The 12,622-nt window shown below is 37.8% G+C and overlaps 1 protein-coding gene across 1 annotated transcript in view; it reads right to left on the reverse strand.

Annotated features, from left to right (window-relative positions):
* Nucleotides 1–12,622, reverse strand: part of ANK3 (ankyrin 3) — a 299,966-nt gene that overhangs the window by 120,897 nt on the left and 166,447 nt on the right. Inside the window, exons 9-10 of the mRNA XM_057530616.1 lie at nt 5,315–5,413; nt 90–287 (exon numbers count right to left, since the gene is read on the reverse strand). Coding sequence (XP_057386599.1) covers nt 90–287; nt 5,315–5,413 — 297 coding nt within the window. The remainder of the gene's footprint in view (nt 1–89; nt 288–5,314; nt 5,414–12,622) is intronic.

Below are 12,622 nucleotides of genomic sequence, written 5' to 3' on the forward strand. Positions count from 1 at the left end.
CACGTCCTGAAAAGGAACCCCTTTACATGCAGGGGTAGCATGTGGTCAGCAAGACAACACAGGCTGGACCTGTGAGCTAAGCTACTCACCAGGGCTTTGGCGTTGGGGTTAGCTTTCTTGTCCAAGAGAACCTTGGCGACCTTGTAATGGCCACAGTGGGCCGCCACGTGCAGCGCAGTCAGGTAGTCATTGGTGACGTCGTCCACGGGCACGTTATGCTGGAGGAGAAGTTGCACGCAGTTTAAATGATCCCCCTGTGTAGCCATGTGCAGTGGAGACAATCCATTCTGGAACACAGAAGACAAGCGGAGTTTATTGGTTTACCTTTACAAATGTGAATATGCCCAACACAAAATACAGTACAAGTGTGAACAGATGAAAACCCTAGATTTGCACACGGAAATACCTTCTCTTATTAAAAGGTTTTGTGGCAACTGTTTTGAACTGCAGCTACTTTCCAAACCAGTCCTCCTACTTCTTATATCAATCAAAAATAAATTTTCAACGATAATTTCTTTTTCTGATTTAAAAAAATAGTGTGAATTGCACTAAGGTCCACTATTGATTGCATTTCCAGTGAATTTGAATTCTTAATATTTAAGACTGAAAATTGGAAATCAACTGTACTTCAATAAAAAAAGTACTGATAACAACAAAAGACTGAAAAGGATAAAATAAAGGCAGAAACAGAATGGTATTCACTAGACTGGTTTTTATTTTGTGCTCCTGTGTTATTAATGCTTGATATTGAATATTATATTGATCAATTTTTAGAAAAAAGATCTGAATACAACACATTTCATCTCACATCAATGTAGAAAGGAAAACTTTGCCCTTTTCCATCAATCTGGTGCTCCCACGTGTCTATGGCGAGGAAAGGCAAGACTGTGACGAACTCATTAACTAATTAACGCTTGCCTCAGTTTAAATCAATTGGGTTCAATGACAGGTCATCATATGCAATATGGATAAGTAAAAAATTCATTTAGAGAGCTGAGAGAAGGCATGAGAGGGGTCAAAGGTAACTAAAACCGTTAAAAAGATTGGAGTGACATTTAGCATTCAACACACGTTTTCTGATGAAGGCAAAAACAAGGTATTAAGATATCAGTCTTTCCAGGCACGCTTCCTTTAAAAATGGAGACAAAGTGTTGGAGCCTGGGAAGTTCCTAGAGAATCCAGTTATCAAGAGAGGCTCTAGTAATTACTGTAACCTAGTTTAACCTACGTGGGAGGGAAAAGTGACGGTAAATTCAGTTTCCAAAAAAATCACCATCACTGAACTTTGAAAATAATGATATACTAAATATGCACCAATGAACTAGGTATTTCTGAATCCTCCGGGCCAAGTTAAATTCCCCTCATTTATCTGAATGACATAAAACAAGAGTTCAAGGGGGAAAAAAAGCAAGCCTTCCTTTGGCCACTTTCATGGCATCATTCACTCACCATGTCATGTATTTCAGCTATTTTTGTCTCCTGAAAGCAGGAGGCTCATGGGTTATAATTTCCCCATATTGCCCAGCAGAGAGCCTTGTATATATAGAAAGAGCTCCATAAATAATTATGTAAATTTAAAGCCTTCACACACTGCCAGTCAAGCAGAATATTTCTGCCTAAAAAATTCCACTCCAGCATTTTGAACCAAAGTAGAAACTAAGGTGCAACAAAGGAGGGGAACATTTCTCATTTGAGATACTGCCACCCACAAGCATATGCACTTGTTTATTTCCTGCCAAAACATTCCTCCGCTTTATGTTTTGATACAGTCTTAGAGGAAAACACGAAGTAAACAAAGAAACAAAATGTGAGAGAACAAATGACTTACTGGAGAGTAGAAATGGGAGGCTGTGTCAATGAAAGAAGGAAATTCTCGAATGATACACAAAACAACCACATATGAGTGGGTAACTTATAGGTCACTGGGGAAGGACCAGAAGAAAGGAAAGATCATCTGCCGTGTGGAGAGGGGTCATACTATGTATGGCATTGTCATCAAGCTAAAAACATGGATCCAGTGTGATGGTTTTTCTTAGCTCAGAAAGATGAAAGTCTTAAAGAATTAGACAGACGGTCTTAAAGTTCGGAATGCCTTCATTCGCTTACTATTCATTCAACAAATATTTGGTGAAGGTCTCCTATGTGCCAGGTGCTGATTTAGGTCCTTGGGGTAGTGCACTGAATAAGACAAAGTTCTTGTTTTCATTTCACTGAAGAAAGAGACAGCAAACAGGTAAAGAAACTAAGAAGGCCTCTCTGAGAAGACGACATTTGAGTTGAGAAATGTGTGAAGACTGCAGAGCTCTGGGACAGACTGAGAGAGGTCAGTCTGAGGGAATGGGAAATGAGAACAGACTTGGTGTATTCTAGGAAGTGAAAGAAGGCTGCTTGGCTAGAAGAAGGTAAGGACCAGAAAGAGAGATGAGGCAGAGAGGTGGTCAGATTCTGGTAAGGAATTCTCAGTGCAGTGGGCGGGGCAACTTCCAGATAAACATGGTAGATGTGACATGCGTGTTTATCCATCCTTTCACAAACTCCACTAAAAAACATGAACGGAATTCAAAAGGTAAAACCCACAGGGCATGCACCCCCACACACTCACACAACATGGCAAAGGAAACAAAAATAGATGTGTGATGTCTATAAACTTTGGAATACGAGAAAAGATTTTAAGTGTTACCTCAGCCAGCAGAGAGGAAAAGGCTGACACCTAAGTGCCTGTTGAGGGGTATAATCCGTGGTGTGCTGGTAAATGTTTCACAATAGCTCTTTGAAGAAGAGCCCTGAGATATGGCATTTGCCAATTTCCAAGGTGTAAAGACCTCTATGCTATGACCGATTTCAAGCTATCGACATGATGTTACTGAATATGGAACTGGAAAGAGATGTACACAACAGGCTCCAGTATACCACGGGGTAAAATAAAGACAAAGGATTTACCTCTCAAATGCCCAAAAGGCAGACAATACGGAAACATAGTACCTGGGAGGATAAAGATGAGGCTTGGGGCCAAAAGCAGGATTGGTTTAGCTGCCTATGGAGTGGTCAGGTCTCCAAGCCCTTCCAACCCAGCAAAGCCAGATGACTGCCCCCTCATACCTTGCAGGAAACCAGGAATTGAATTTCTGGAGATTCTGGATGTGGAGGCTGGGGCAGAGTGGAGGGCAGTGGTTAGCCTCTGGACTGAGAACAGGTGTTCACAGAAGAAGGAAGGACAGCATAGGTGTTAAGAGTATGATCTCTAGAGTGAGACTGCCTGGGTTCAAATCCTTGGTCTGCCACTAGCTGAGACATCTCGAGAAAGTTACTTTCTCTCTTTGGGTCTCAGTTTCCTCATCTATAAAAAGGGCATAATAGTAGAACCAGTACCTCATCGAGTTGTTGTGGGGAGTAACTGGGTTAATATATGTAAAGTGCTTAGAGCCTGGTTTATAGTAAATGTAACAACAACTATGTAAATGTTGTTATCATTGTTATGATTAAGGTATGCATAGAGGACCAGGAGAATGACAGCTCCTTTTCCTTTTTCTTAGTCAATGTATTCATCTGGATGTACACGGCAAAAGGTTAGAGGACTCATCCCTCAAAAAAACCGAACCTTCCAGAGAAAAGGGCAATTTATCCTGACGCTGGGGACCCCTCCAACCCACCACCACCTGATACACCTGAGAGAAGCCCTGCCCACACTCTCATGGAGCTTTCACTCAAAGGTGAGTGCTTGACACGGTCAGGTACAGACACTCGTGGGCAACCCCCATCATGAAAAAGAGAGCCAAAGACAACAAAGAGAAAAAAGGAAATCTGAGGAGTTAGGGACAGATGAGAGGCAGAAGGAATTTTAAAGAAATGTCACCTTGAATGTTCTCCAAAAGGCAGAAGAATGTATAGCATCCATAAAACAAGAACTGGATGCTTTAAGAAAAGGAGCTCTCAGAGGACAAGAAAATGTTCTTGCATATTAAAAGCATCAAAGAAAAAAGTCATGGAGATTTCTCAGGAAAAAAAGGCAAATAGAGACTGAGATGAACACTAGGAGAAGAATGACGAGACAATGATTTGCTTTTTAATTGTGCCTGTACTGCTCTGATAAAATAAAAATTAATTTTAAAGAGAACGACGGGAATTACTTGGAGGCTTTTTAGGCAGGAGGTGGACATGATTTGGTTGACAGTTTATATGGCCACTCTGACTGCAAAATGGGAACTGGATTGGAAAGGAGCAGGTGAGGAAGTGGGGGACCAGTGAGGAAGTGATTATGATGGTTCAGGAAGATGATGTAGCTCAAAGATAGCAGTGGGATGGAGAGAAGATAGATACGGACTATGTGAAAGGAAAAACAACAAACAGAATGGTTCAGATGAGAAGCACTCAAAAGTCCAAGATGTCATCATGTGCAGTGAAAAATAGTGGCTGCTTAATTCTGTTGGATAATATCTCCAGCAGCTCACCAATCTAAACCCTGCATTTCAAATGAGTGATGGAATTGTTCAGACCAACTTGACCCTGTCCATCTTCACTAGAGTTGTTGAGTAAACACCGACCAGAGTACAAACAGGAGTAATATGTTCTTTTGGGTTTTTTTTTTGTTAACGTTTAGAAATTAGGGCTCTTTATAAAGCTTAACATAGCTTCAAAAAATCACTGGTTTGATTTATAAAAACAGTAATGACTCTGAGGTAGTTTTTATATGTCCCAAAATTTATTTACAAATATTCTCTTTTTCAAATACTGTCAAATGGTTTTACCATTTAAAAATCCAGAAGACACTTAGTAAAACATTATTTCTTTTCAGGCCATCACCATGTATTCCCTTCAGATATGTCAACTTTTCCAAAGGCCCAAGCAAGGTATAGTCTTTCCAAAGTTTCCAGTCTTTTTCAGTTAAATGATATCTTGGCCTTTTTAATAGTCTGTGAACTCTCCAGAAATAAACTGAGGGGCTGGAGAAAGTGCACCAGCACCCAGGCTTTAGACTGTAGATCTTGCAGTCTTTCTTTCCCTAACAAGCAATCATTCCTGAGCTATGAAAATTTCATAGAATAAAAGCAAGCAGTAACTGTTCCTGAAACAAAACAAAATAAAAACAAAAGCAACACACACACAAATGACCTGGTGATAGAGGGCATGCATCTGAAGGCCTCATAAACCCAAACTTAATCTTGAGGGTCACCAAAGATTGGGTGCACAGAGCCACGCTAATTGCTAAATTCAAACTATGGCATTTTCTATGTGATTGAAAGGCTGGGTGAAATAACCGGTCAGGGGATTCAAAGCTAAATACAGTGTGATGACCGAACACCTGGGGAGAAATTACCTTGGTTTTTGAGAGAATGGGGGCAGCTCTATCAAGCAGCATCTCCACCACCTGCTCGTGGCCACTCCTCGCTCCACAGTGCAGTGGCGTCAGCCCATCCTACCAAACAAGGCAACATCTTCAATTACAGTTGACGGGAAATTCTATAAATGAGTGCATTCGGTCAAGATTCGGCGCGGCATCCAACGTGCTGTGGACCAGCGAGCTTCAAACATTTACGCATGTATCTCATAAAACAATTTTATACTTTCAACTAGAGGACAGAATTTTTCATAAGTTTAAGTCGTTGCCAAGGGTGTGATTCCACACAAAACTGACATTTAAAAATATAACTGTTCCACTACTCTTTCGACTATCCAATGGAATCTAAACACTATAAGTAATTTGATAGCCACCATTTTAAAAAATACACAAATCTTTAAAACAGGAATTTGTAACAGAAATTTTACATTGGTCCTTTTTGCTCCTGCATGTCTATTTCCATTCCACTTCCCCCATATAATTTTATCTTCATGTAATATAGTTTTATGCTTGAGTGTTTTTTATTGATTACGGTATCATATTTGCCTGCTGCAAAAATACATAAATTTATTTTTTAAAAAGGTTTAAAGATTTCCTGAGAACATAAGCCTTTATTTAAGTATCAAAAATAAATCTCCTGATTGGCATTATAATTATTCAAACACAATGGATCAAAACAGCAAAAATACATTACACATTTTATGATTATGAAGCAAGAGTAACAATTTATTAAAAATTCCTCTCTGAATGAGATGTATTTTTTTCACAACTAGTTCATGGATCTGCTAATGAGTATTATTTATTGCTAATATGAGACAGGGTTCAGCATCAATACTTCCCTAATTTTTGTTTTTATAAATGCTAGTGCTAAGACATCTTGTCTGCATAAATAAGTAGTTGGACTTCTGTTTTGGCAGTGCCACTAATTCTCTAAACTCCTGAATTACATGCCAAAAATCACTTAATAAACTTTCATCAAAGATTTCTTCCAATGATCCATCATAAGACATAAGGACCATTAGGTCCTTCCTTTTTGTTGGCAGCAATAGGATTTCTAAGCATTTGATATGCAGAGAACTGCTTATCTAATCACCAGACTCCTGAGTTCTTAATAGGACACCAGTATTTTCAACTCTTCCCTTTTCCCCCTCTCCATCTCCCCTTCCCCTCAGAGGTTTTGCACCCTGGGGCCTTGTGGCTTACAGTTAGAGTTAGGCCTTTCCTTCGGACTAACGGACTAACGAGAAGGGCTACTGTATTAAAACAATAGGTGGGATAGGAGAATTAACAGGGAGATGAGGAAGTGGAAATTTATTCACTTAAAACTATCTAAGTGGCTCCAAATCGTATGGAGAAGTTTTCACACACCCTGGCTTATGTGTTCCCCAACTTGAAGATTCCTGCTGTTGACACTTAATACCTACCTTAAGGATAGTCACATTTTAAAATACATCAAAAGTTGATTTAATGTATTCAAATCACTTTCTAGATTGTGTGAGCAGATCTTGAAAGTAAGCCTAATTATCCTAATATATAATCAATAAGGTACAATCTTATTTCTAAACTACTAGCTAAATCTCAGTAGAATTAAAATTCCTTGAAAAATGAGATTTGAATTGCAAATATGACATGAGCTGGTTTGTATATTTTGAGCATGTTTAAATGTTCTACCTTTTATGCTGATTTAAAACATTTGCTCTTCTAAAGCAAAGTTAAGCAATATAACTGTCTTTCAAGTTGGAAACAGCATTTTCTTAATAAAATAGAATAAAATAAAATCTGAGAATAAATTAAAAGTTACCATGAAGGCCAAATGTCTTCCCAGTAATGTAAAACCTGAAAATATCTGAAGGAGAAATAATACAATAATCACATCTACCTTGCAACACACAAAAAATTTCACATTCTCTGAATGTGATTGCCTTTTATGAACTAAAAGGTCAACTTTAATTCTCTCATTTTCTCATAAGTAGACTCTATGATATAAGGGGTGACAATATGTACAGGCATTTTCAAACTATGGTCACAGACATAAAATTATTTATCTTTGAAAACTCATTTATCTTTGAAAATGATCTTCCCCCAAGGAAAATCCTACATACTGAATAACAAAGTGTTTGGCTATCTAAGAGTAAAATCTATCTCAACCCCTTAATCCTTTGAAGTACATTGCTCCTTACAGACATATATTTTTGCTGACTTCATCTTTTTAAAAAAGTTTTAGTTATGAAAAACTTCAAACATATTTCAGACTAAAGTAGACTGTGTAGTGTAATGAGCGTCTAGGTACCTGGTCGACAGCATCAATAAATGTCACCTTAGGATCCACCTTGATTCATCTATATCTTGACCTCTTCTCCTTTCTTATATTGTTTTGAAGCAAATCCAAAACATTTGATCATTGTATTCTCACAACTACCCTTATACGGAAGGTACGATCTTCTTTTTGCACATGAAGACTCTGAGGTTCAATGAGGTTCAATGACTCATCCAAGGCTGCATGGGCTGAATTCAGAATGAGGCCAGTGCTGACTGCAGGACAAATAAGGCATACCTTGGGAGGAGTTATTAAGACAAAGCCCCTCTGCTCAAACTTTCAGCCACTCAGCGCCTTCTTTTATCTACGTTCTGCAGCTGCTACCTCTGATCTCTGGTGTTTATTTATTAAAAACTTATAGAATCTGGAGACTCAGCCAGGAAAGGTGATTTTTTTCTGCAGTGTCAGAGCTGTGAAGGGCTTTCCATTCTAGCCACTGCGCCTTTTATCACCTCATTTCAATGATAAAGTCCTCGAGTTCCCCAAGGAAGGCCTCATCGTCCTTGCTCAACTGCAAAGAACTACCTGAAGCATAGCTCTTGCAATTGTAGTTTTACTTGCAGTATTTTAAACATTGATTGCAAATGGCTGACTCCTTTGGATCTTCTGCAAATTTGCTTTGAAACTTTTCAAAGGTGCATGGCTCTTCAAATAGCCAGAAGCCTGGCAGGAGAGAGCGCTTTCAGCAGGAAGCTGTACAAGATGTCACGACTGTCTGGCGGCACAGACAGTGCCGGCCTGGCTGCTGGGACAGTCACAGGTCAGCGGAAAACTAGTGCCTAGAGTTAATGTAAGATCTTTAATTAGCACCACAGTCTCTACAGTCACGAAGACCGACACGACCAGCTAAACCACGGGGAGCTGGAAAAGGATCTGCCACGTAGTGATTCACAGTTCAGTTAAAAAAAAAAAAAAGCAGGCATTGACATCACTTAATACCAATTTTGTGTGTGTGGGGGGGAAGTAAACATTTAAATTTTGAACTAATTTCTCTGGCTTTGAAATAGGTGTGGCTTATCATTCATGTTCCTGATGGACTGTTCTGATCACGATACCCCTGTGTTCAAAAAGATCTTTCATAACTGTCATTCATTCCTCCGCCAAGTCTAAATTCCTCAGGTTAGCATTCAAAGCCGTCCAGTCAGTTGCTGCGACACTTGACTCTCCCCTAATTCCCTTCTGTTCTACCTCAATTAAACTCTTCGCAGTTCTTGGAGAAAGCCTCTCATGTTCTAGTTTCTCTGCTCTGCACACACTACTTCATGTACCTTGACGTTCCCTTTCTACTTTCGCCAAGATCCAAATCCTTATCGTTTAAAGTACAGTTTTTCTTTGAAGACTTTCCGAAAGCTAGACATAACCATTCTACCATCAGGATTCCCCTCATATTTTATCTGAACCTCTTTGGGGGAACCTAGGACTTTTTACTTGGTATTTTAGTCTTTGTGAGCTTGCATTATCATTCCAATGAGTCTGTTTCTGACGACAAAGTTACTAGCTTAAAAGGGATACTTGAATCTCACAGAGAAGGTAACTCAGTGTCATGCTGGTGAAAGTTGCTTACTAAAAATGACTGAGTGAATGAATGAATGAGTGGGTGAATGAATGGGTTTTTGGGCTAGTCTTTTAAAAATGTTTTCTAGTTAGTTGCTTAATAATTCCTTTCCTTCTTATCCTTTATGTTTAAGACTAGACTGATTTTGTGTGTCAGAAGTGCTATTATAATATCTTACTGTCCCCCAAAAATAAAATTTTCAATAGATAAGTGACTTATAAATTGGAATTACACTGAAGAATATGACTTAGTCTTCTTAGCATTAAGAATAAGAAAGTAAGACCATAAAAAAAGAACGACATAATGCCATTTGCAGCAACATGCATGGAACTAGAGACTATCATTCTAAGTGAAGTTAAGTCAGAAAGAGAAATTCTGACAAATACCATATGATATCATTTATATGTGGAATCTAAAATACAATACAAAGGAACTTATCTACGAGATAGAAAGAGACTCACAGACACAGAGAACAGACTTGTGGTTGCCCAGGGGGAGGAGGGGTGGGGGAAGGATGGAGTGGGAGTTTGAGATTAGCAGCTGCAAACTATTATATATAGAATGAATAAACAACAAAGTCCTACTGTATAGCACAGGGAACAATATTCAATATCCTGTGATAAACCATAATGGAAAAGAATGTGACAAAGAATATATATATATATAGAATATATATATTATATATAACTGAATCACTTGGCTGTAGAGCAGAAATTAACACAACACTGAAATCAACTATACTTCAATAAAAAAAGAATATGAAAGTAAGAGAAATATGAGAATACTTGCTCTAAGATTTTTTCCTCTTTGTAATTCAGAACATTGTAAGCTTAAAAAAGCTATTGTGGATATTGTGTTTTGCAACACAGTAGTGAACTGGTTTACATAGCAGAGAACTCCTTTCCTTAAAATTAGAGGAATGCTTTTCCCAGTACAAAATAAGGATTCTTAGCTGCTCCCAATCCCTGGAAATTTACAATTAATGTACAGTGTCACTTTGAATGGGTCCTAGACTAAAACGCAGTTCTTCAACCATATAGGACAGTATATAGTTTTGACCTCCAGTTGAAAACTGCTTGACAAAGGCAATTCTTGAGGCTCAAGGGAGGCTGCCTCAAGAAAGGCAGCATATGCAGTTGGACAGGAGAGAAGGAGAGAGGATGTGGAGTTGCCATAGTAACATTATGGGAAGGAAATGAAACTGCATGGGGTTAGTGATTTTTTTTTTTTTTTCCCAATTCCCCTGATTTCTAAAGCGCTAACATAATGAACAAGTATTCCCTTGGGCAGAATTCTGAAGCAACACAAACTGGTGAGTCTAGATCTCATATTTCATTTCAGTGACAGTAATCTTATTAGCGAGGTGGGGAACTGCACTTTATTGGCTGGACAAAAGGCTCTTTTTGCACAAAGAGCAAAATCCTGCACACTTGAAGGTCAAAAAGATTTTCTTTTGAGCCTGGTTTTTCTGAAAAGCATGGAGCGGGACATTAAACCATCACACTTAGGAATAACGAACCCAGAATATGTCCTTAACAGGTTGAATTTGCTCAAAGCCAATACTGAAATGACACAAATTCATGACTTGGGAAATACTTTCAGAAAGAAACATAGTTTATTTTGATTACCATCCTCTAGGTTCCTTTCTATTCTTCCTTTTAAGCAAAAAACATACTCAGTAGAAGGAAAAGGAAATCAAGCAGAGAGAACTCTGTGGATATATACTTTTTTCTATGTCATGGATATAAAACAGGATGTGATATTTAACGGAAGATTGAAAACAATGAAAGAGAAGGCAGGTAGTGCTCAAGAGGAGAGTTATAATGATAGCCAGAGATCAATTAAAAGGCACCAATTACAGTTCAATAGCAAAGCTATTCTCATATCTGTATTTTTCTCTAAAAATTCTGACTGTGTCCCCATTTTGTGTATGTTCGGTAATTGTGGATTTGGCCTGAGAGAAAGCGAGATAACATTTTTGAAACCCCTCTGCTGTCACAGGCACTTTATATTTGTGATCTTAGTGAATTTTTATAACAACTCATGAGAAAGGCATCAGAAGTTCCATTTATAGATGAGAAAGCTGCTCCACAGGATTAATGTAACTACCCAAGGTCACAGGCAAGTTAATGGTTCGCATTAGGACTTACACTCAGGGTTGCCTCCGTCAGAGGGACTGGATTTCTTCTACTCTACCAAGCAATCTCCTTTCAAGATCAAGAATTCATTTCTGCCATTTATACAAAGGAGAGAAAAAAATCTCTTTCTAATGCTCTTCCCCGCTGTCATGCCATACATTCTACATGTTTTGAATTAAACTAAAATAAGGTAAAATCCTTCTGTTCTTTCTCCTTAGAAAACTAGAGCTTTCTCTCTGAGCCTCGAACACACCCATATACTATTTGTTGTGTATTTCTCCAGTCTGCTCTTTGTGTTTTTTGATCCTTCTTTCTTATCTTCTTTTGGGTTAACTGAGTATTATTTAGTATTCTAGTGATTGATTCATCATATATATCATTGACTATCTCTTCCTTTGGCTTTTTAACTAAACTCTTTTTTCTTTTCTCTCCTTTTTTTCTCTAGTGGTGGTTCTAGAGATTAAAATATGTATCCTTAACTTATCACAGTCAAAATAATATTATTAATTATATAGTTACAGTATTTATAGATTATGTATTGAACCAATATTATTCTCATGCATGAGAATTCTGCAATAATTCCATTTACATTAGTAGTTTCATCTTTTGTGCTATAAATATATATTTAACTTTTACATGGATTATAAACCTCATAACAGCTATTACTGAATCAACTTTTTAAAAATTTAAGAAAATAAAAATAATTTTTATCTGTTTATGACTTCTAACTCATCTCTACTTTATTTAGATCCACATTTCCACCTAGTATCATTTCCCTTCAGAATGAAGAACTTCCTTTAGTATGGGTTTGATGGTAACAAGTTATCTCAGCTTTTGTTTACCTGAAACTGTCTTTATTTTACTTTTATTATGGAAATATACTTGTACTGGATATAAATTCTAGGTTAACAGATATTTTTTATTCAGCACCTTAAAGATACTTCATTGTCTTCTGACCCCAGTGTTTCTGACAAGAAGTCAGATAACATCTTCATCATTGTTTTTCCATTTATAATGCATCTTTTCCTCTGGCTGCTTAAAAATTTTTCTATTTTTGACATCCACCAGTTTCAGTATGATGTGCCTCTGTGTGGTTTTCTTTGTATTCATCCTCCTTGGCGTGCTAAGTTTCCTGGGTTTGCAGTTTATGATTTAATTTGGAAATATATATATATATATATATATATATATATTTTTTTTTTTCCTACCCCATTCTCTTTCTCCTCTGCCTCTTAGACTCCATTGTATGTATTTAGTTGGCTTGCTATTATTCCACA

This window comes from Balaenoptera acutorostrata, chromosome 16 (genome assembly GCF_949987535.1).
Source record: "Balaenoptera acutorostrata chromosome 16, mBalAcu1.1, whole genome shotgun sequence".
In the NCBI taxonomy this organism is placed as follows: domain Eukaryota; kingdom Metazoa; phylum Chordata; class Mammalia; order Artiodactyla; family Balaenopteridae; genus Balaenoptera; species Balaenoptera acutorostrata.